The sequence below is a fragment of the Theropithecus gelada genome, chromosome 2 (assembly GCF_003255815.1).
Source record: "Theropithecus gelada isolate Dixy chromosome 2, Tgel_1.0, whole genome shotgun sequence".
In the NCBI taxonomy this organism is placed as follows: domain Eukaryota; kingdom Metazoa; phylum Chordata; class Mammalia; order Primates; family Cercopithecidae; genus Theropithecus; species Theropithecus gelada.
In genome coordinates, this window is record NC_037669.1 from 51,722,561 (window position 1) to 51,746,992 (window position 24,432).

A 24,432-nucleotide genomic window follows, 5' to 3' on the forward strand; every position below is an offset into this window, starting at 1 on the left:
GCAGATGGGGAAGCATCATGCAGTTCTGATCGATGCCTCACCTCAGCCACCTGAGGCTGCAGCTCCAACTTCTGCTCCCTACGAGGACACTGAGCTGGAAGAATGGGATCCTAGTCCTACCTCTGCCACTCTGCTGTGCAACTTTAGGCAAATCACTTACCCCAAGGTTCATTTCCTGTAAAGGATGGAATGGAACTCAAGGTTGCAGCATCACTCCTAAATTCAGTGAGTGTGAGTCCAGAGAGAATGGAAAGAGGAAGGGAAATGGCCCTGTGGGCTGCCAGCCATGGCCAGCTGATTCCCAGTCTCAACTACTCCCTCTCTCATTTATTCCTCCCAGTGAGGCAGCTTTCAAGAAGTCAAGAGCCAAGACTCTGGAGCCAGACTGCCCTGGCTACACCCCCCGCCAGCTATGTGGCTTGGGCCAGTTGCTGAACCTCTGGCTTTAGTGCGCTCCTCCATGAAGTAGGATGATAATATTAGACCTCATTGGAGTTGTCTTGAGGATTACCGTGTACGGAAGAATATTGTCTACATGCCTCTGAGATAGGTCTGGGATTCCTGGTTTACAGATGAGGAAGCAGAGAGGATCAGATGAAGATCAGATAGGAAGAGAGAAATCTGTGTGGGAAAGGCGGGTGTGGGAGCCAAGGATGGATGTGCGCTTCTCCTCTCCACCTCCCTATCCCACCACTGCACCACGCTGACCTCCTCTGGGCCACTCTAATACACCAGGCTGCCTTCCGCCTCAGAGCCTGGACGCCAGCTCCTCCCCTGCTTCTTGGGTCATCCGAGTCTCAGCCACACGTGCCTCACAGAGGGCCTTCCCGACCACCCTGTCTGATGGCAGAAGCCTCCTTCCCGCCTCCCTCGGGCTCCCTGCCGCTCCTCTTTCTGCTCCCTTTTCATCCTGATTCTTATCACCACGTGCAATCCTGTATCTGCACACTTACTTCCTGTCTCCCCCTTAGACTGTAAACATGAGGGCAGATACTTGCCCAGCACATGGAAGGTCCCCCGGAGAGGAAGGGGCACCATAGCTAGACCAGAAATTCTCCCTAGCCCCGTGCAGCCCCCTTTGGGACAGGACTGGCACAAACGAGGACTGCTCTGCCATCCGCCGTACAGCTTAGTGGTGTGGTACGCCCTCCTGAAACCCCGTGTTATAGCTGTAATGATCCCTTTCACAGTAGCATAATCAAGACTCCCAGGAGAGATGCGGCTTGCAAAGGTCTCATCGCCCTTCAGTGGCAGAGCTAGCCTTGGAGACGGCCGGCCTCACTCCAGGGCCAGAGCCCCGAGAGCTGCGTGGCTCCCGTGGCTCAGTTCCGAAGGCAGAGAAGCCGCCTTGGAAAGCAGTGACATCGTAGGCTCCGCGCGGCGCGTGCATTTTAGCAACAGAATTCCAGGTTTCCAGCGCGGGCCAGGAGGGGGCCGGCGCCCCGCGCCCGGCCGGGTGTGTGACTTTGCAGCGAGGGCGCCGCGGAACGGCCGCGCCTGATGCTGCTGTTGCCATGGCGACCAGCGCCTCGGCGATTGGTCCGGCGCGGCCGCACTACGTTGCTCCTTGGGCGCCGGGGGGAGGCTCCTGCGCGCCCGCCCCTCCTCCGGATGCTGCGAGAGCAAACCGGGGGCAGCGTCCTCTCCACCCTCCCCTCCTCATCCTCGCGCCCCGCACCCCAGATGTACGGGAGGGGAAACACCCCAAGGTGGGCCCAGGTAGCAGCGAGGTGGACTCCCCCGCCCAGCCTGGCGACCATGGTTACTCGACGTCCTCGCTCGCTCCTGGGCACGGTGTGAGCGCGCTCTACGTGCCAGGGCCCTTCACAGTCAGCTGCTGGCGCCGCCCCCCGCTCCCGCCCCAGCCTCCCTAGAGGAGCCCGCCACCCCCGGGAATGTGACTCGCCCCGCGATTTAATTTTATTCCCTTCCACGTCTTGCCTGAGCCTCCTGCTCCTCTTGCAAACACTTTGAGCCTCCCCGCTGGAGAGGGAGCCAGAACAGGGAAGAACGGATTCACACAGGATGGCCTGCAGAAGACGCTATTTGTGAGTATATGTGGCAGGTTTCTGCCTAAAGCCAGAGGCCAGAGGGGCCCGGCTGAGCTGGAGTGAGGGGCTTCGTGGGGGGAAGGGCAGGTGGATGTGCAGGTGACTTGCAGAGGGAGCTGGCCACCCAGCAGGGATGCCAGCGTTCGGCCCCTGCAGCGGAGGTGTTTGTTGGTGATGACGATGAGAAAAAGGCTGTTAGTCAGCAGGTCTTCAGCAGGCTGTGAAATTCCCAACTCTGAGAGCAGGTATCCCCCCTTCCAGATCCACATTCAGGGTGCCCAGACCGGCTCCTACTGTTTTGGCTTTGGTTTAGCCCATAGCCTGTTTGGGGAAAGCCTCTCTGCCCAGCACACCCATGGCCAGCCCTTCAGCCATGCCTGATAGAAGGTCGCAGGCAGGCTGAGGCAGTGGGCAGGATGCTGCGTCCTCCAAGGGCAGGTGAAGGTCCCGCCCACCGTCCCTAGCACGGTGGCATCAGTGTCCAGCTGTATGCCCAGGTGTTCTGTGGGCTGGCAGCAGAGCGGCTGTGTGCTGGGCCTCACGCCAGCAGCAGAGGCTGTGAAAGTCTGCACGGGGCGGTGACATCACGGGCCTGGGTATTTATGGAAACCAAAGCCTGTGCTTCGTTTAGCCAGGCTTCCCACGGGGCAGTGGGGTTCGAATGCCAGCTTCCTTCACAGCTCCCTGGGCGCTGCACTGTGCTGTTCTAGGAGGAGCAACCTTTGCCCTCCTCTGGGACCCTCAGCTGCGGGGGTTGGGGCCCAGCGTCAGGTCTCCACCTGCCTAAACTATTTGCCCACGACCCACTCGTTTGGGGCTGTGCAGTGACCTCAGACCTTAGGAGGTTAGCGATTACGGCTGAGTCCTCTTGAGCTGGGCTCAGTCGCAAGGCTAGGAAAAGGAGGCCTGGAACAGTATGTGGGGAGCCTTCTGGGGGCTACCCCAAGGCCTCCCTATTCGATGGAGGCCTCTTACCACGGCAAGGGCCTGTGGAGCCCCTGATAGAGTGGCAGCTCCCCGTCACCTCCACTGAGGGAAAGTAAACACACCTCTGCCTCTGCTGCGTCAGCAGACCCGGGCGGGAGCCTGCGGGGGATGGCGGTGGCCTCTGGTTCGCTGTGATGCTCACTTGCTTTTTTAGTGGAGAAGTTCACAGGTTGGTTGCTCGATGCCAGCAGAACACACCAAAGTTCTCACTCCCTGTGGCAAGGCCCTCGCTGTATTTTCGGAAACAAATAGTAAATCCTTTCCCAGCGTGGAACTTCCTCCACAGTGGCTGGGAATAGGTCCTCCTGAGCCAGCTGTCTCCTCCCTGCCACACCTTTGCCTGGGCCCAGGAGCCTGATGCCAGAGAAATTCTAAACTCTCGGGGGCTGTTATACCCTCAGGGAGGGGAGATGTCATGAGGATGAAATGTGACAATTCATGTTCGGATTACTTGGCCCAGTGCTTGCTTGCCTCCAGTGCTCAGAAATGTCATCCTTGCAAAGGCCTTGTCTGGGCAGGCACTAAGACCCCCATTTTAGAGATGGGGAAACTGAGGCTCAACACAGTTCTACTGGAACCCTGGAGTATACTAGCCTGGGGTGGGGGTTGTAGCCCAGGAGCTATACTGGAATCACTTGAGGAGCGGTTAAAAAAAAAGTGTGAGTCGCACCCCTAGACATTCTGGTGTCTAGGTCTGGGGGAGGGCTCAAGCCTCAGAATCTTTTTCATTTTCCAGATAATTTTAATGTCCAGGTGTGGTTGATGTTCCCGGGATGCAGCTATTCACTGTGGCTGCGTTGCCCAAGCCCATCCACTTGCGGTTTTGTGGGGACAATGTTCTATATGAATTCTAATACTCTTCCCTAGAGAGTCTGCTTCCATCTGTTGGGGGCCCAGCCACCTGCATTTGAACACATGGCTCTGGTGGGTTTGCTGATTCCTGGACTAAGCTCCTCTAGCCTTCCTGCCTGAGAGAGGGGGCTCAGCGCTCACTGTCTTCCTTTCCTGTGCGTCTTTTCACTCTTCTCCAGTTCTCAGGCTCCCACAGTCTGAGCATTGTGACTTCCAGGCCATCCCTCCTCTGCCACCAAACCTATTGGCACCGAAGTACCAAATAGACTTGGAGGGGGTGGCTCTGTTTGTATGCAATGATTTTGCAACCAAGAGCAGGCCTTTTCTGAGGTTACCCTGCTGCATTTGAAAGCCCGTATTTGCCCACCATTACTCCCCACCCAGAACCCATGGCAGGCCCACTCCTAGACCCAGGCTTTCCCAGCACCTGCTGCTCAGACCTTATTGTTACCCAGCCTTTCAGCATGGAAAGGAGATGGGGTGTTGAGTATCTCTAGATGTTTAACTTTCCCAACAGCGGCGTTATAGCCACTATCAGAGCTGCCCAACTTGATTGCAAAGCGTTCTCGTGCTTAGTTGCATCGCTGAGTCTCACCAACTGCTGCAAAATGTGATACTGTTGATCCCATTTTACAGAAGAGGAAACTGAGGCTCAGAGAGGGGAAGGAACTTGACTGGGGTCACACAGCTGTTTCCTGCTGTACATTTGGCAGCGGTGTCCCTTCCCCAACATGCCACATGTCAAATCAGGGCAGACTTGCTCCAGTGGCCCTGTGCACGGCATGGCCAGGCTCTCCTCAGCCTAGAGGAGCCCTGCCAGTGGGCCCCCCAGCACCCTACTGTCCCCGCTCCCTAGCCTCCATTTTCGCCCCTTCCACTCTCTGGGCCCCTGGTGTGCACCCAAGGGAGCTTTATGGAATCGAGACTCTGTCCCAGTCAGGGTTCAGTCCATCGTGAAGGTGGCACACTGGACGGGATAAAGAATGACAACAAAAGCAGGGGAAGATTTCTTAACCCAGTGGGGGAACATCAGGAGGCTTCCAAGAATCAGACCCTGAATCAAACTTGCTAACACCCGAGGTTATTGCTGTACTGGCAGCTTCATGAATAGTGTCTGAATGAAGGATGGCTCCCACTTCTGTAACTACAGCGTCCTTTTCATCATCTCTGCAAGGGGCCCCTCTGTCCTCATGGGCATGTCATATCCTGTCACTTGAACACAGGAAGTGAGGCTGTGAGGAGTTTGTGGTGTGTGAGATGTGGGCTGCTTGGCCAGGCCAATGGAACACTTTCCCACCCATGCCTGCTCATTCATTCATTCACTTCCTGAAACTGTCCCGGCCCCTCTCTTCCTTCTGTTTGGGGGACATGGTGACCAGCCGGCCCCTGCAGGAGGCAATGGTCTCCCTCCGGTGGGATGCCCTGACCTGCTGCTTGCAGTGGGGCCTTCATAAAGGAAGCCAAGCCCTGGTGGGTCTCCCCCAGACAGAAGAAGGGACACTGGTGGGACTGGGCCTGGAACATTCCACACGCACACCTCCAAGAAACTTGTGCATTGAGCCTTCACCATTATCACCTTGGCTGGGTCAGTTCTGTAGGCACAGTTATCAGCATCTGCTGGACAGTGGGCCTGGGCTGGATGCCAGGGAAGAGCAGCCCCAGCCCACAGAGAGAGATGCCCGTAGGGAACCTGAGGCCCAGTCTTCACTCTCAAGCACATGTGATGACAGTAGCCTTTCTTGCCATGCAGCGATCATTGTTAAAAATGGTCATTATGAATGACCCACACAGCACTGGGCTATTTTCCAAGAATGCTGTAGCATCTCTCCACCCTTTACAGCCCCAGGAGGCAATTGGGCAGGTCCTGGTTATAACTCAGAAAGACTGGGACATGCAGCCAAGGCCACATAGCCAGGCCTGGGCCTTCACTTCCCTGCATTCAGCTAGTGTTCATGGCACACCTGATGTGTGCCCAACTCAGTGCTGGGAACCACTGAGAGGGTGCCGCTTTCAGGGGATACTGCAGGGGAGAAGGACATAGAGAAATGAAGAAGATAAAGAGCCCAATAGGAATGGATTGAATGAACTGTGTGCCACTCAGGAAGTGGGGAGGGCTTCCTGGAAGAGGTGACCTTTGAACAGAAATCTAAATGATTAGGAAGAGGAGAACTATAAAAGACTATCAAGGGGAAGTGTGGGGGCCCCAGGTGCAGGAGACAGCAGGTGCAGAGGCCCTGATGAGGACATGCTTGGCAGGATTGGGCCACAGAGGGAGGGTGGTGTTGCTGGAGCAGAGTGGGCCAGGAAGAGAGGTAAAGGGGCTGGGGCTGCTCATGGAGGCCCTGGAATAAAGAGACACATTGTCATGCTGGAGGCTAAAGATATGAAGGAGAGACTGGGGGTTAAAGAGGCTGGGGAACTGCACTGGGGCCTCCCAGCCATGAGGGGATGTCATGAGCCTGGGGCCTGAAAATTCAGAGGCCTGGCCACTGCCTCTGCCCCTTTGCAAGGCCAGGGCCCAGGCCTGCTCCCCGTTGTATACCCAAAGCTGGCACGGCCTGGCATGATGTTGGGACCTAGAGACCCTGTCTGGGCTGAATTTTAGAGACTGAGAGGAACAGACTTTTCTGGTAGTTGCTGGACAGGCAGGGCAACAAGGAGCGTCTGCTTAGGCAAGCACCTACCTCTAACTTACTCAACCTGCCACCAAAGGATCTATGAAAGACAGATCCGACATCCATGCCCTCCCTGGGCCTCAGAGGAAGCGTAAGGCCTGGACTGGCCCCAGCCCCGGGGCAGGACCCTGCCGGGCCTTGGTCAGCCCATGGTCAGCATCTTTTCCCAAGTGCCCTAAGCACAGGCGCTGGGCCTAAGCCTCCTGCTCTATGCAGCGGGGCTGATACTCCCCTTCCAGGGCTTGCCTGCGGGCCAGAGGGCGGGCCGGGCCCCAAGCTCAGCAAGTGTGGCGCCATCCTTGTCCCTCCCTGGTGGCCCTTTGTTGAAGCCCCCCAAGGTCCCCTGTGCCCCTAAAGGACTTGGCACCCTCTCATCAGGGCCCTGGCCTGCCTCCTTGCGCTGACTCACTCACTTGGTCTTTAAGAATAACAAGAGTGCCTTATCTTGTTGAATCCCACAACTCTGGCAGCGTAGTTGTGTGCCATCCTATTTTCCAGGGAAGTGCCTTGCTCAGGGTCACAGCCAGTGAATCTGCCTGACTCCAGACCCTGCTCCTCCCAAGCCAGGTCTGTGTGCCCTTGTGGGTGGGGCCAGTGGGCACCCGGTGCACAGAGATAGGATGAGGAAGGGAAGGAGGGCAGTCAGGGGGCCCAGGTGTTGGGGGACCTGACGCCTTACCCTGAGCAGGTTCCAGATCTCTTGGCCACGAGGCTGTGTCCCTCCCCACCCCTTCCCCACTGCATGCACTACCTGGAATGTGTTGGCCACTGCCGCTGCGGCGTGGCTGCCCCCAGCCCGCTTGTCCTGGGTGCTGAGGGTACTTGTCCCACAGTGGCTGGGAGCCCAGCACCCAGTACCTGTGGACTAGACCAGTTTTGTCACCACCAGTGGGGTCTTAGGAGGTGTTGCTCCTGGGTACTGGCTAAGCTGTTCCCAGGCTTACCTTAGAGCCTGCTGCTTTCCCCCAAAAGCCTACGGATGACACAGCCCCGTCTGCCCTTCCTGCTCCTTCCAGCCTGTTGGATGGCTCCTGTTCTCTCACTCTTACCCCAGGAGGCTCCCTGCAGGCAGAGCAGATGAAAATACTCTGCCCCTTGGACTCTGAGGCCCTGGCCCACCTGGGGCCTTACAAAGCAGGACAAGGAGGCTCCACTCCAGCTCTGTCCCTGCCGCACTGAGTGATCCTGGCCAGGCTGCTTGCCCTCTCTGGGCCTGTGACCTCATCTGGAAAGTTCCTGGTTATGCTGCGACACACAGGGGACTGGGAGTGGGAGGAGCTGTGTCTGCCAGGCACAGCAGCTCCAGGCATGCTGGCTTATTCACGTGGCCCCATCCTGCCGATCAATCACCCGTTCATTCGCTCAGCCCACCATGGTCACTGGACGTCTAGTCCACATCCTGACACACACCAGGCCTGTGGGCTATGCCTGTAAACGAACCAGGCCTGCCCTGCCTGCGTGGAGCTGACCGCCCAAAGAAAGGACACAGTAAATAAGACCTTGGTGGCACCTGCCAGAGCAGCTCCTGAATAGAACTGAGAAGAGAACGAGGTGGGGCAGTGGGCTCCCCTTCCCGCACACACCCCTCTCTCCTCAGCCACTCTGGGTCCTGAGGCCCTCTGTCCTGCCCCTCCTGGCCTCTCCCGATCCCACAACATTCCATCTGCTGCCCAGCACTGCCTGGAAGGCTCACCCCGCCACACTCTTGCCCATGCTGGCTCCTCTACCAGGAGTGCCCTTCTCTTCACCTCAGACCTCACAGTCCAGCCTGTGCCTCTCTCCTGACTCCCCCAGGCAAATGGGTCCCCTCATGGAGCTCCTGCATGGCGAGTCCTCCCTGCGACAGACACATTGCCGGCCCCTCTGTTGTCACCAGCTGCCTGGAAGTCCCGCGTTTGCTTTCTAGCATCCCTGCAGGGCCTGGCCTGCCAAGGCACAAATCACCATTTTTAAAAACTGTGGTAAGGCAGACAGAAAACTTCCTTTTTTAAAGCTGAAAACCGTTCCATTGTGGAGATCCACCACATGTTTGCCCTTTTTAATTACACACATTTCAGCTGCAATAAGTGCATTCACAGTGTTGTGCAGCCAACACACCATCCATCTCCTGAACTTCACTTTCCCAAAAAAGGCTCTGTGCTCCGTGAGCGCAGACTCCCGTCTCGCATCCCCAGCCCCTGGCGCCCACCATTCCACTCTCTGTCCCTGTGAATGTGACTGCCCTGGGGACGTCATGTGAGTGGAATCAGACAGCAGTTGTCCTTTCCTGACTGGCTTACTTCACTTAGCATCATGTCCTCAAGGTTCATCTGTGCTGCAGCAATGGGCAGAACTTCCTTCCTTTTTAAAGCTGAACACTGTTCCATTGTGCGAATCGACCACATTTTGTTTGTCCATTCACCCATTGATGGACACTGGGTTGTTTCTGCCTTTTGGCTATTGCGAATAGTGCTGCTGTGAACGTGGGTGTGCAGATACCTCTCCAAGTCCCTGGTTCCATTTCTGTTGGGTGTGTACTCGGAAGTGGGCTTGCTGGGTCAGGTGGTGATTGGATGTTGACTGTTTTGAGGAGCCGCCGTACTGTATTCCACGGCAGTTGCACTGTTTTACCTTCCCCCCAGCACTGCGCAAGGGTCCTAGTTTCTCCACATCTTTGTCATTACTTGTTACTTTCTGTTTTTCTTCAGTAATAGCCATCCTAATGGTGTGAAGTGGTATCTTGTGTTTTTAAATTTCCCCTTCCTGAATAAAAGTGTGAGTGATCAAGTTTAGCTTACAAAAGGGATGGTTATGTTTTTGTTGTTTTTTTTAAATGTATTCATATAACTGAGAGATTATTCATTCACATGGTACAAAAAAGGGCTGCACACATTGTCTGCGTGGTTCCCTGCTTCTCGTTTTTCTGCCCAGAGGCCACAGCTGTGTCCAGTTCCTTTGGGTCCCTGGTGAATTTCTGTGCATGTGTATGAGTGCTTCGTCACTGAAGTGCTCCCTCAGCAAGCTGGTGACACAGAGCGGTTTAGTTTTCCCATCACTGTTTTGTGGTTCTGGATTTGAGCCAATGAAATGCTCAACTTGGGGGATGTGTGACCAGCCGGCCGCTGCAGGAGGCGGTGGTCTCCCTCCGTGGGAAGCCGTGGCCTGCTGCTTGCAGTGGGGCCTCCATGAAGGAAGCCAAGCCCTGTGTGTCTCCCCCAGGCAGGAGGAGGGAGGCTGGCGGGATGGGACCTGAACATTCCAAGATGAACCCCCGCACACACACCTCCCGGAAGCCTATGCGTCGAGCCTTCATCATTGTCACCTTGGCTGTCTCTCCGTCCAGGTCAGTCCTGGGCACAGTTACCAGCATCTCTTTGACAGTGGGCCCCCAGATGCAGGCAGAGCTGCCAGAGGGCGTCTGGGAGCGGGGCCAGCCTAGGCTGTGCAGGGCAAGGCCCCTACACCAAGAATCCGCACAGATATTTATGGGTGTGAAAATCTGTGAGCAACTATCTGAGTCTGGTCCTCACTCCTCTTGACATCTAAACCACAAAATGCATTTTGTATGATTTGAATATGCATTGAGTTTTCCAGGAATGCAACTGCTCTCGCAGTCGAGGGAAGATCAGACTCTGATATATTCGGAGCTCCGCCAAGAGCTGCCACCATTCAGAGCACCACATCACCAAGGACAGCATCTCTTGTGGTGTCAGAGTCCCCAGTGAACTCCAGCATCCATCTGGGTTTGTGGTCGCTGTCACACGACCTGACAGGTGACTATGGGATAGGCCCACCCACCATTAACATGACAAATTACTCTTTATTTTATTCTAAATTATTTTCCTCTTTTTTTTTTTTCTGTAATGTTACCATCCAGCCATTCTCTTGGTTCTGTTTTAAATGTGTGTGTAGATGGATCACATGACTCATCAACTTCATTTGAGAAGAGAGACGAGGATAGTGCAAAGCTCTGGTTTTAAGGGGGGGGGTGCTGGACAAGGGATCTTTGTGGTAATGGAGCTATTATTGTGTATTTTGATTGTGGTGGCACTTGTATTTGCCTGTATGTGTGTGCATGCATGTGTTTAGTTCTATGCAGGCGTATCGTGTGTGTCGGCTCCACAGTACAAGCAAAACAGGAAATCTACCTAAGGTGGGGGGACAGTGCAGTGTCAGTATCCTGGTGGTGATGGATCCAGTAGTTTTGTAAGATGTTACCATTGGGGGAAACAGTGTATATAAGATCTCTCTGTATTGTTTTTTTTGTTTGTTTGTTTTAACAACTGCAAATGAATCTACAATTATCTCAAAATAAAAAGTTTAATTTTAAAAAGGTGAGAGTAGGTATTGGGTCTGACAGACTGAGATCTCTGGTGATTGAGGACAGCGGACAGCCAGTGACCTCCCAGTCTCAGTTCCTTGGTGGTGCGCCATGGTCACCAACCTCTACTACCCTCCCCTCCCTGACACCTGAGACACCTTGGGCCCTTCTCTCCAAGGCTGCATCCCACCAGGGGCACTGGGGCCAGCCCCTCACCCCAGAAAGGCAGCACAAGCCCCTTTGGCTGCCACCTGGGGCCTGGCTGGCCCCCAGGGGTTCTGAGTTTGAGACCCTATTCTGCCAGCAGGCAGTGGATATCAGCTGGCTGATGGAACAGGGGTCTTATGTATTGTCCCCAGTTGTCTCCCAGAACCAGGGCCCCAGCCCCAGCCCAGCCCATTCCTCTTCTCAGGTGGGCCTTCCTGCTCCCCTGAGCTTGCAGGACAGCCCTGCTGATGGCCACTCCTGCCCTCCTCTGCCCTATGCCTGCAGCATTCCTGATGACACAGTCACCATGCTTGTCTCTGCCTCCTGCCACCACAGTGGGCAGCTGGGACAGAGACAAATAACATTCCATCAAATGCCGTTTTGAAGACGAAAATGGACCAGTCAACTAAAGCTAAAAGGTTAAGGGAGGAAGCAAGTCCTTTTTATGACTTTATCATTCTTCAAATTGACTGTTCTATGAATTGGCTTTCAGTTAATTGACTTGTTACTGGTTGAAGGAAAGCTGGGATATGGCTGGTGAGGTTGTGGGCAGGACTGGGGCAGTGAACAGGGCGGTGGGGAAGCCAGACCGGGCGTGCTGTCGGCTCTCTGAGGGACCGGGCTTTGCCCGCTAGACTGCCCAGCCCAGGAGTCCTGGCTCTTCTTCCCCTGTGCATCCCATTTCCTGAGCATGAGCTCAGGATATCAGGACTCGGAGGAACTGGGGCTGCACCAGAGATACCCATCCCCCTTTATATCCCATGGCATGACCTTGCCACACTGACCTGACCTCTGAGGAATGAAGGTCCTGTCAGAGCAATTCCTGTGGCTCAGCAGGTGGCTGACCTGAGCGTGGCTAATAGAAAAATGTTTTATCGGCACCAACGGCTTCATTCCTCATCAAGATGTCCCTGACATCTGCTTGGAATGGTTACTAAGGGAAGTAATACATCTTAAATCACCAGGGCCCTGGCTGAAGTTTACTGCCTATCTCTCAGGGCCCTCGGTGGCCCCACGATGACACTGAGCATTTTCCTCCCATTTGCCCTCCACCATCAGATAACAGAGAAACACCCTCAAGTCTCTCCAACCCCTTTCCTTGTTCAGGTTTCTGTCCCCTGACCATCTCTGGGCTGCAGAGAGGTTGGGCTGCCTCAGAGGAGCTCCCCAAGACCAGGTGAGCCCAGCAGATGTGGGGTCCAAGATCCGGGGGTAATCAAGACCTTTTTCTGAACCTCCCCTGCCAGGACCCCACCACTCTCCAAGGAGCTGCTCAGATGGAACTCCTTATCTGCTGCCCAGTGGCTGTGTGACTTGGGGCAGATGACTTAATCTCTCTGAACCTATTTCCTTTTCTGTAAAATGAGGCTAATAATACCAGCTTTGCAGGGTGGCCATCAGGACAGAATGAGGTAATAAGGCCTGTGGTATCTCTGTGACCTATAGAGATTATTCCTGTCCCCTTCCTCCCCTGGATTCTCATGGCACAGGGCTGGGCTTCAGGACATGCTAGGACTTAAGAAATGTGAACATCTGGGAAGGGAAGGGAAGCTGGGCCATAACGGTGTATCCATCAGGAGCCTTTGGGTGGCAAACGGCAGAAACTCAAGTCAAAGGGATTTCCGTGGTTACTGTCAGTGAGTAGCCCATGGTCTGGCTTCAGTGTGGCTGGCTCCAGGGGCTCCAACATTCCTGAGGCCGTGTCCTGTTCACCTTTCCCCAGGACGCGTTCCTGTGTGGAGGCTCCAGCCCCCTCAGCAGCCTCAGTCCCCCTGGTTAGCCCTGGGGCTCATGGCCATTCCTGAAACCATCTCCATCCCCAAGAGGAGCCATGTGCTGATTGACCAGCCTCTGTCACTTGGCCACACCTGTAGCTGGAGCATGGGGTCAGCCCCCCTGAACCACTGGGCTGGGAATTAGGAGGGGAATTCAAATGTGTGTGTTTGTTGGGATGGAGGTAAACCAAGTCTAGAAACAGGCCACCAGATTTTGCTTGGAGTTAGAGGAGAGCCTGGCAGTTTGGGGCAAATCTGGACGGAGCTGGTAGCCTCAGTGCAGTAGTGTGCAGAGGCCCAGGGCAGCCAGAGCCATGGCTCAGGTACCAGGGAGGCCAGCCCAGCACCCCACGCCAGGCAGCTGGCCCCTGGCGTCAGCACAGGGCCTGGAGTCATGGGCTCTGTGTGTTAGGGGCTCTGTGGACCTTGGTGGGGGCTGGGGACTGCATGTGCTAGGTAAGTCCTGGGACCCCTGATGTTCAGGATCCAGCTGCACCTCTGGGCTGGCACATCCCCCTCTTGCTTTGCCAACTGGGACCTATAAATAAGCACTTTTTCTTACCATTTCATCTTTCCTCTTTTCCTAGTGATAGATATTTTTAAAAACTGCCTAGGGCATTGTATGTTACATGAAAAAACTCATCATTTATTCCAGATTGACCTGAAATCTTTTTTACCAGCACCTCAAGGAGGGGAAACCCTTCCTGGCTGCTTTGAGCCTCCCTGGGGAGAAACAGTGAGGAGAGGCAGTCATGCTCATGCTGCTGGCTCTGTCCCCTCGTCCCCGTCTATAATATGGGCCATTCCCGGCCTCGTGGGCCAGAACCATGGGGTAGGAATTGCACAGGGGTTTCCTGAGCAAGAGCAAGTTCTCAGGGAGGGCCAGGCCACACATGACTAGAGACCCATGTTGTCTCCTTTAGTCTGAAGTATATTGTTTCTCTTTTCCTTCCCTCCTTCCCTCCCTCCCTCCTTCCCTCCCTCCCTCCTTCCCCCCCCCCTCCCTCCCCCCCCCCCCCCCCCTCCCTCCCCCCCCCTTCCTTCCTTCCTTCCTTCCTTCCTTCCTTCCTTCTTTCATTTTTTAGAGACAGGGTCTTGCTCTGTCGCCCAGGCTGGAGTATAGTGGCCCAATCTCAGCTCACTGGAGCCTTGAACTCCTGGGCTCGGGTAAGCCTCCTACCTCAGCCTCCCAAGTAGTTGGACACAGGCACCCACCACCACACTGGCTAATTTTTTTTTAATTTTTTTGTAGAGACTGGGTTTTGCCATGTTGTCCAGGCTGGTCTTGAACTCCTGGGGTTCCTCCTGCCTCAGCCTCCTGAAGTGCTGGGATTCCAGGCATGAGCCCCCATGCTGCCTCTCTCACATCACCCAGAGGGTGCCCCCGTGCCAGGCCTGTGCTGCATGGGCAGGGGGTGATAGGAAAAGCTGGAGGTGGTCTGATGGGGAGGCTGAGGCAGCTGCTGAAGCGGAGATGCCCAGGGTTCCCACGGAGATTCAGCCCAAGGCTGGGAAGGAGCAGGGGAGAACAGGGCATCAAAGGCATGGTAGACCGTGGTGCCCAGTAGTCTGGCCTGGGGGTCTGATGGGTGGCACCACCATTGCCGAGATGGGCCCCTGGGATGGGGCCTGCTGGTGTAAGGAGAGCCCTATGGGACACCCAGGGAGGAGCCCACGAGCACTGAGCTCCTTGTGTCTGAAGGTCAGGGGTGGAGGGAGGTCAGACTCAGGACGGTGACCTTGGTGGCCCCAAAGAGTGGAGGGAGCCCAGGAAGAGATGGCTACCCCAGGAGAGGCTGTGTCAGAGGCTGGCACCATCCCCATTCTCATGCCCTGGTGAGGGCACTACCCCTCCATCCACCTCCTGCACCCCAGGGCTCAGCCCACCCACCTGGCTGAGGGCAGCGCTCTCTGCTGCTGGCCAAGACTACCAGCCACTCCCTGAGCCGAGGGCACCCAAGGCCTGCCGCCTACTGCAGCTCTCTGCCGGGAAAATGCTCTGTGTCCCAAGTGGAGACAGATGCATGGGGAACAGTGCATGCCACGACAGCATCTTGCGCCCCTGAAATAGAAGCCCGCACGCTCAGACTGAGCTTTCCAGCTCCTCCCTCTCATGCATGGCGGGGGATGGGAGGCAGGTTGGGCTCTTTTTATCCAGAAACCAACACACCCTTGAACCCACAGGCTGGGGGTGGGTTCTGCTTCCAGGGCCCCACTAAGGCTTCAGGTCCCCTGCAGCTGCCCTCCAGGTCCTCCCCTGGATGGTGCTGACTGGCCACAAAGAGGGCCCTCATCTGCTGTGTGACTTCAGACAACCCCTTTACCTCTCTGAACCCCAGCTTGCTCCTCTGTGAGGTGGGAAAGATAACAACCCCTGCCCCCAAGGATGTTTGGAAGGACAGAGGTCATATACCAGGCACACAGTGGCACTCAGCCCATCGTGGCCCTAGCCTTTATTGGCCTCTCCTAACCTTCATGCCCCTGTGGGGTTTGCGTGGAAGTGCCCAGCCTAGCGTCTGGCCCACAGGGGTTTGAAAATTACTATTTTTTTCTTTTCTTTTTTTTTTTTTTGAGACAGTCTCCCTCTGTCGCCCAGGCTGGAGTGCAGTGGCGCCATCTCAGCTCACTGCAACCTCCACCCACCGGGTTCAAGCAATTCTCATACCTCAGCCTCCTAAGTAGCTGGGATTACAGTTACCCGCCACCACTCCCAGCTATGTTTTGTATTTTTTGTTGAGACGGGGTTTTACCATATTGGCCAGGCTGGTCTTGAACTCTTGACCTCAAGTGATCTGCCTGCCTTGGCCTCTGGAAGTATGGGGGATTAAGGTGTGAGCCACTGTGCCAGGGCTGAAAATGTTGTTGCTTAATCAGAAGGATGTGTGAGTTAAGCCTGAGCTGTTTTGTCACCTGCTGTCTGTGCTCCTGACCCTCAGTTGCAGGGAGCCTGGGGGCAGATTTTCCTTTCGTGTGGTTGCTGAGTCCTGGCATGGGGTGGCGGAGTGGGTAAGGAGAGCCCTAAAACAGCAGGGAGTTTTCCAGACTCAGGCGGGCTGAACTTCTGGGCAGGGTAGTTTGGCAGGATAGAGGAGCTTTGGAGGCCAACCCTGGGACAATCACCTCACTGTGCCCAGTGGTAGGGCCCCGAGGCCGGCAGGCAGGGTGTCTGGGGTCCCATCCTAGCCTAACCTTTACTCACTGTGTGACCCTGTGCCAGGCGCTTCTCCTGTCTGTGCTAAGACCAGGCCTGGGGACAGTGGGGTGTTGCCCGCCACTCACTGGAAGAGCCCATGTGCATGTGCCTCATTGCACATGTGTGTGTGTAGTGTCTGCATTGTATGGGCTAAGAGTGTGTCTTATGTGTGTGCTTGTCTGGCCATGTGAGGGCAGCATGGCTCTGAGGGTGTGTTGTGGGTTGGAGGGCTATCCTGTAGACCCTCCATTGGGCATGGAAAAGTCTACAGGGCCAAGATTGGCCTGGGGCCTCCACTGTACCCAGCAGGTGTACGCTGTGCTCCCCACCACTGTTTTAGGTCAGGGGCTCAGGTCTGGGAGGGCGGCTGTGAAGCAGAGGCCACCTCCATCCCCTGACTGTGTCTTCAGTCCACATGGGCAGCTGTGCCTGAGATTGAACGGCCAGAAAGCGAGTTTAAGAGCGTGTTCTTGTTGGGGGAAGGCAGGAGCACATTGTGGTCAAGATAAGGCCTCTGTGTAAGGAACAAGAGACTAGGGGAACATGTATGCGTTGCAGGTCTTGAACTCTTGCATACTGCCCGTCTCTGTGTGCATATGTGTCTGCTTGTGTTCACATAAGGAAATCTTGTAAGGGGGCCCAGGAGATGGGGCTCTGTGTAAGGAGTAAGAGACCAGGGGAGCGTGTATGCATTACAGGTGTGCATTGTGTGCCTGGGAGCCTGGTGGATATGGAACATTTAGGAGGGAGACCCTCCACATGACAACTTTTGTGTTTTGGTTTTGAACCATGAGTATACATTAGGGATTTTAAAATGAAATTTTAAAAATGTGTAAGTTGCTAGGTCTGGGGTGAATTGGGTTGCTTTCTGAATATCCTAAGGACCTCCAGTGGAAGGACACCCTCAGAGAACGCTCGTCTCAGCAAATCCTCCATCCTGAGGTTGGGAGGGCCCAGAATGTTCTTCCTGGTTGGAGATCAGCTGCCTGAGCTGACTGTGGGTGGTGCAGGACCCTAGAGCAGGGAGCAGGGGACAGAGCCCACAGGCTCAGGTCAGGAGCTAAGTGGAGCCACTTATCTGCAGAGGAGGCTTGGGGAGGTCTCTGCCTTTCGGAGCCTCAGTTTCCTCATCTGTAAAATGGGAATAAGAAACTCAAGCTTCCCAGGGCAGCTTGAGGATTAAATGAGATCCCGTCAGCACCTGAAGGGTCTGACACCTGAAGGAGGTGAGGCTGAAAACCCAGGAAGGACCCCTCAGAAAGGCCAGGTGGACCCCAGAGGGTTTTCTGGAAGCTGTATTTGCCCTGTAGATGGGGTGGTGCCAGATGGTTCTTTCAGGGCAAGGAGTTGAGATTGGGAGCGCTGAACTCCAAAGATTGCAGGTACACCCTCCCCCAAGCCTGTACTAGACTAAGGTTTCTCTCTGCTTCTTGCCCGTCAGTGAATTGGGCCTAGAATGAACAGGACTTGGCAGCAGTCCTGGACTCGGGACCAAAGGACACTGATGCACAGGCTTGGTCAGGCTCCAGGCCGCATGGTGAGGCCTTGGTCCCACCCGGACAAGCCCAGGATAAGTTGGACATGCCCTGACCCGAGACACTCATGACTTGTGCTGCTGCCTTAAGAAGAGAGTCCTTAGTGGAGCCTTTGGGGGTCACAGAAGAAGCTGGGATGGTGGTTGGGGGGACATCTCGGTGGTGCTACTTGGCAGGTGTGACGGTCCAGGTGGGCCTCTCTATGAAAGCCAGGCCTTCGTTCCTGCAGTAGATGCCTGGCCTGGCCCACGCTGGACCTGGACCCTGCATCCCAGGGCCGCTCCGCCAGGATGTTCTGAGGTCACTCTGCAAGCTTTTGTCCTTGCTGGCCCCTTGCACAGCACGTACTCCCTCTGTGACCTTGGCTCAGTGGTCGCCTCTTCCTTGAGGCAGCTCTGGACCAGGTTAGTGGGGGCAGCCCCCTGCTTCGCCACCCTACCCATCCACTGTCTCCTGGTATTACTTTCTGGATCCCTTGAGGTTATATTGTTTGTGTATTTTGCCTGTGTCCCTGCCCTATGTGGGTGGTGAAGGCATCTGTCCTGTTCACTCTTTGAGTCATGCCTCTGATCATGGCTAGGTGCCTCCGTTTTCACATCTGTAAAGTGGGAAGGAGAATATCTCGTGTCACAGGGTGGTTGTGAGCATGAAATGAATTAGTACTAAGCTCTTAGACCTTAAAGTGGGGGCTGCGTGGAGACTAGGTTGAATGAAGCTTCGTTTCAAAGTGGCCTGAGACTCTCCCTGCCAAAGTTAGTAACTGCTTCTCTAGACAAACTCCTCATGACACTGATGGGGAAACTCAGGCCCAGACAGGTCTCACCCCAGGGCTTCTGCCTCACTACCCTGGGCTCTCTGTCCAGGAAGACCTCACTGAGACCCCTGTCTGCCCCCACAGGAGGGAGTGTTCCAGACATAGGCGGGCTGAGCTCCTGGGCAGGGCAGTTTGGCAGGATGAAGGGGTGTGGAGGCCAACCCTGGGACAATCGCCTCACTGTGCCCAGTGATGGGGCCCCAGGCCCACAGGCAGGGCGGTCTGTGGCCCAGAGCCAGGACAGGAAGGCTGGCAGTGGGTGGACAGGAGCCTTCTGTGGCCTTCTCAGAGCTTGGGAGGCCTGGGCAGGACAGGCGGGCATGAACCAGTGTAGCAACCCCTCAGGCCAGTTTACGAGGCGCCTCCAGCCGTCAGCTCCCGGGAGCCTCGCTGTAACCTCTGATCAGCCCGTTTTACAAATGAGGAAACCGAGGCTCAGGCAGGGTCATGTGGCTTTTGAGGCCTGCACTGGAAAGCCCAACAGGGTCCGTCTGACTGAAGTGCCCCACCGTGGCTCCTGGGGTCCCACCATGTGACACTGGCAAACAGCCTCACCCCTCGGGGATCATGGAATGAGACCGCAAGGTGACCCAGTGGCTTTACTGGGCTCAAGTCCAGAGGCCACCTCTTCACTTCTCTGCGCCTCAGCCTCAGGAAGCCCAGAGAGGAGGGATGACTGCATCCCGTCCCTGAGCTCAAAGGGCACAGTGAGCCTGGGAGACCTGGCATCGCTGTTAGGCTTCCTTCTCTCTGGCAACATGGTGGGGTAGCAGGGAGGCCAGGAATGCAGACCCAGCGTGCTCTTGTTCACTTCTTCTGTGACACAGCTCATAGCTTGGCTGTGGACACCAATGGCTGACATGTAAACCGCAGGGCCAGGGCCTGGTGTGTGGGGGACAGGGTAGAAGGGTGCCCACTGCTTCCTCCCTTGCCCTCGCTTCTGCCCCAAACAGAGAAACTTCTGGAGCCCTAAGAATGGTCCAGCACTCACAGTCAGTTGCTGGTAGGAGTGTGTTGTTGGTGCCACCTCTGGGTGGACATCCGGGTGTACCCAGAGCCCAAAAAACATCCCTCCTGTGCCCCAGCCATGCCAGGAATTGGTCCTAAAGGATAGACTGTGGCTGTGCACAGAAACCCTATTGAAGCCACTGCCTTGTTTACCAGGACCAACGAGAGAGACAGCCAAGCTCAACACCCACCGTGGGCAGGGGAGTGCCTGCCAGGCTCCACCAGCTTTCCATGGGGCGAGGGGAGGAATGCTTCCAGACCCAGAAACACACTCGAGAGACGGTGCGAAGTGGGGGAAAGTGTTTCACAGAGTGAAGCGTATTTTTGTGTAACTAAAACACATCTACATCCAGACACAGGCACAGCCAGAAAATCTCGTCAAATATTAACACTGGGGTATCCCCAGGGAGTTGGAATGGTGGATAATTTTATTTTTCTTGTTATGCTTCACTGTTATTTTCTAAAGTTAGTACAGTGAATATATGCGACTTATTTAGTAAGAGGGAGGGGGCAGTTGAACAGAGAGGTCTGTGTCCTCCCCACCCCTTTGGAAACTGAGGCAAATTACTCATACAACCCGTTCTGGGGCCTGTAGCAGTCTGAAGTGTCCCTTCCTCGAGCCCCTCCCAGGTCATGCCCCCACCCGAAACCACAGACTCAGCCCACTTGCTGGTTGCCCCTGGCGAACCCAGTCATGGCAGCTGCCGGGGCTGTGAGCTGACTCCCAGAGTCTCCCTTCTCCCCGTGGTCCCTGCCTTCTTTCCCTTTTCCTCCCATTCCCTCTCAGGAACACACAAGGTCATCATCTGGCTGAGACAACTCAGAGCTGCCTTTGGCCACCTGGACCCCGCCCTGAGGCCCGGATCCAGTTGTTCCTTCCAGAAAGCACAGGATGTTCTGGAAGAATTCTTAAGGCAGCGAATGGGTTCTTTTAAAATGGCAGAACTGTCTAAGCTTGGGAGGCTCGAGGGGATTCACTGATTCTGCGTTAGGTCTGGGAGCTTCTGAAGCAGATGGTACACATAGATGCTCCAGCAAGGATGACGTGCAGGTGGCAGAGAAGCTCATGGAAGGATGGGTAGCAGCATCCCCACAGGGAAACGAGGTTAAAACCACAGCCAGCCCCCTCTCTTCCTTTCTCCATCATTGTGGTGTGTGCTTGACTCCACTTCTCGCCTTGTCTTCCCATAAGACTTTCAGGAGTAAGTGATTTCCGGCCAAGAAAATAAAGCAAAATCGTCCCATTCCCCCGTGGATTTGGATGAAAACTGGTAATAAAATCAGGCACAACTCCAAAAGGAGACATTGGAGAAGAACCAAGCTGGGTCTATAAAGAATTACACATGAGATGGCACACATATTGGTGCTGTCTCAGGGTCACAGTCATGTTGCCAAATCAAGCTGAAAATGTCACCACTATCTGGAGAGTTGGACATGTTTTATTGGGAATGTATTTTTTCTCTCTGAATATGTTATGAACGCGTTGGTTGGCTGGGTTCAGTAGTAAATATGTGAGAACTTTCATTTAAAAAAAAAAAAACCCGACATGGCACCGTGTACGTCTGTCCGAATGGCTAACACGGAAAGGGACAACGTGAAACGCCAGGTGGGCTGCAGGGAAACTGGATCACTCACCTGTTGCCGGTGGGAGTGTGGTACAGCCATGCTGGAAAATGGTTTGGCAGTTTCTTTTAAAACTCATCATACACACACCATATGACCTACCAGCTGGGCTCTTGGGCATTTCTTCCAGAGAATGAAGACTTGCATCTACACAAACACCGGTCCAAGAACACTTGCGGCAGTCCTAGTCATAACAGCCCCCAAACCGGAAACTGCCCAGATGCCCTCAGCAGGTGAATGGTTAAATACACTGTCCCAGCCATGCCAGGGAGCACTGCTCAGCAGAGAGGCAGAGCGGACCCTCCACACCCAAGCGTGACTGAATGCAGAGGGCATGGGGCTGAGTGCAGAAAGCCAGTCTTAAAAAGTGGCACACTGGATGATTCCATTTGTGTGGCACTTGAGAGATGAAAATATGATGGGGATGGAGAAGAGATGGGCAGTTGCCAGGGATGAGGGCTGGTGGGAAGAGGCGAGGGAGCTATGGAGGGTGCCCAGGGAGCCTGGTGAGGAGACGGCCCTGTGCTGGATCATCGTGGGGGCCACACAGAGCTGGGGGAGAAGGAATCACAGGGACATGCAGGCGTGTGTAACTGGTGAAGTCCCCATAGGCCCAGTGGGCTGTGGCTTTCCTAACATCGATGGTGTACTGCAGGTGTGCAAGATGTTATCTCTGGGAAAGGCTAGGGGAGGGGCACACAGGATCTTGTACTTTTTGTTTGGAACTTTCTGTACATCTATGGTTATTTCAAAATAAGCAGTTTTTTTTTTTTTTTTTTTTTTTTGAAGCCCTAGGTGCAGGAACTTGGTCTACATTAGGGCCTAAGCATCCATATTTCTTGAAAGCACCCCAGGGTGTTTACCCTACAGCCAGGATAGAAACACTGACCACTTCCTCATTTAGCAGAGGGAAACTGAGGCAGGGAGGGAGGTTTCCAAGGCCACGCAAGTGCTGTGCAAGAAAGGGGATGACCACCAGTTCCAGCTGAGCCTGAGGCCTGGGCTTCTGCTGCTCCAGGCTGGTGCTGAAGACTGAACGTGAGGCAGACTGTTCGGTTTTTGTCTTTGTGTTAATTGATATTGAATTATTATCTATGTACAGAAAAATACACACTTCATCAGCATATGGCTTGTAGAATTGTCACAAACTGAACATACTCATGTAACCAGCACCCAACCTCAGAACAGATCACACCCCAAGATCCCTGTGGTGCCCCTGCCAGTCACAGCCCATTCCCCAGGGGCCCTCTCCTGACTTTGTGCAGCACAGAGCCAGCACTTTTTCCTGCTCTTGAACTTTGCATCAATGGTCGGGTGCTGTTCAGAAGCAGTGCCAGGGCGTAGGCCTGGGGCAACCGGTTGGTTCTGAAAAGGGAAAGGAAGCAGCCTCCCCAGGGTGCTGTGGAGTGGGGCTGGGGACAGAGGAGGGGGGCCTCACTCAGCATGGCTGGAAAGGGCTGCTTGTCTCTGAGCCAGAGGCGAAAGATGGAGGAGAGACTGGACCCCTGCCCAGCTGACTGGCAGCTCTGTGTCCATGAGCCTGGACCAGGATCCCCTAAAGATCCTGGGGGTGAAGCAGGGGAACCGACACAGCTCCAGCAGGTAGACAGAGCTCTGGACTTGGGGCTGGCAAACCTTTAGGGAAACTGGGTGCCACTGAGCTTGTTGCTGTACCTCTCTGAGCCCCAGTGCCCTCATATATAAAATGAGACTCATATATTTATATATATAACAAATATCTATTAACATAGAGGTAATGTGTTAAAAAATATGTGTGCATGTTATTATAACATTTATATTTTGTTTGTATGTTGTTGGTATCACACATGAATATATGTAATATAATGCAATATAAGATATATTGAATATCATACAAATCTTTTGAGTCCTTTCCTAGTCAGAGCTAGCTTTTATGGAATGCTGACTCTGTTCTTGGCACTGTTTTAAGCCTTTTAAATGTATTAACCTGTTTAATCTTCCCAAAACATTACAGATGAAAAAACTAAAATGGGGCACAGAGAGGTTAGTTAACTTGCCCAAGGGCACTCAACTAGTAGGTGGCACAGCTGGGATTTGAACCCTGGCCCTCTTGGCTCTAGAACTCATGTGTTAACCTTTAAGCTCTTACATCTCGATATACACTAGTCTATGTAATGATAATAACGATGTATCTCAAATATGCATGCAATGGCGTTTTCTGGTTTGCAAAGCCCTTTTACTTTATGGGCACTGTCTCATTTCTCAACAGCTCTGGGAGGTAGGCGCTATTATTGCTATCCCCAGGGCACACACCAGTTGGGGTTGGTTCCAAATTCAGGTGTGCTGGGCTGAGGGTCTCTCTGGGGACCCTGTGTACCCTCACTCTGGGCCTTTTTTACTGGCGCCTGTTCCTGGCCTGTGCACTGCTGTGCTGAGTGATGAAGAAGGACGGCAGGGAGAACAAGGCCTCAGTCTTGGCTGGACAGGCTGCAGACAACTTGGACCCAACAGGGCGGTTGACAGAGGGAGGATCTCCATTCAGAGCCACTCCTAGCTATACTGTCTTGGAGGGGCAGGGCCCCGAGGCAGCTGGTGGGAGGAACTGCTGAGTGTTCCAGGCCACAGAGAATTTCCCGGGGTGGGGAGTGGGGGCAGGGACACAGGTGGGGAGAAGTGGAGAGGGCAGGCAGGGGCCACTGCCTACTGTGGGGTTCAGCACTGGGCCACAGCAGGCCTGCAGGGCACGTTGCATCCATCTGACAGTTTCCCATCTTCACATGTGGACTTCAGTGACTGTACTCTCTGGTTGGGGAGAGAGTATTGCACACAGCTCAATTCCTTGGACCCATGTACCACAGCATGTAGGGTGTAACTGTACCTCTGTTGCGTGGCTCAATGAGTTAATACCTGTGAAGTGTTAACACTCCTGCCACTTATTAACTGCTCAAAAAATATTTGCTATTATTAGGGAAATGAGAGAGAGGAGAAGAAAGAAAGGAAAGGAGGGAGACAGGAAAGGAAGAAGGAAGAAAGGAGTCTGCTGAGGGAGGGTGCAAGGTAGACAGAGAAAGAGGTTGACATTTGAGCAGAGTTTTGAAGGGTGAATAGGAGTTTGCGTCTGAATAAGGAGGCAGAGAATAGAATGGTGTTCTGTGTATGGGGTCTCCCTGAGCCATACCTCAGCCTCTGTGAAGTGGGAGCATGATTCCATGTACCTCATAAGGTTAATGCAAGGGTTGGATGAGGAAGTGTGTGGGAAGAACACATAGCCCGAGGTAGGCTCCCTGCAGTAGGTGAAGATATTGCTGTTTGTCATGATGTGGCCAGAGTGAGATCAGAGCTGGGGAGCTGAATCTCTGTGGCTGTGGCAGGGCAGCCCTGGGCCTGGGAACAGTGGGCTCTGCCTGTGGGGCCCAGGAACCTGGTGCCATTT

The 24,432-nt window shown here is 54.5% G+C and overlaps 1 protein-coding gene across 1 annotated transcript in view; it reads left to right on the forward strand.

The window, feature by feature from the left end:
• Positions 1–1,618: 1,618 nt before the first annotated feature.
• Positions 1,619–24,432, forward strand: part of IQSEC1 (IQ motif and Sec7 domain 1) — a 176,245-nt gene continuing 153,431 nt past the window's right edge. Inside the window, exon 1 of the mRNA XM_025375603.1 lies at positions 1,619–2,048. Within this exon, the coding sequence (XP_025231388.1) occupies positions 2,026–2,048 (23 nt within the window). The 5' untranslated portion in view covers positions 1,619–2,025. The remainder of the gene's footprint in view (positions 2,049–24,432) is intronic.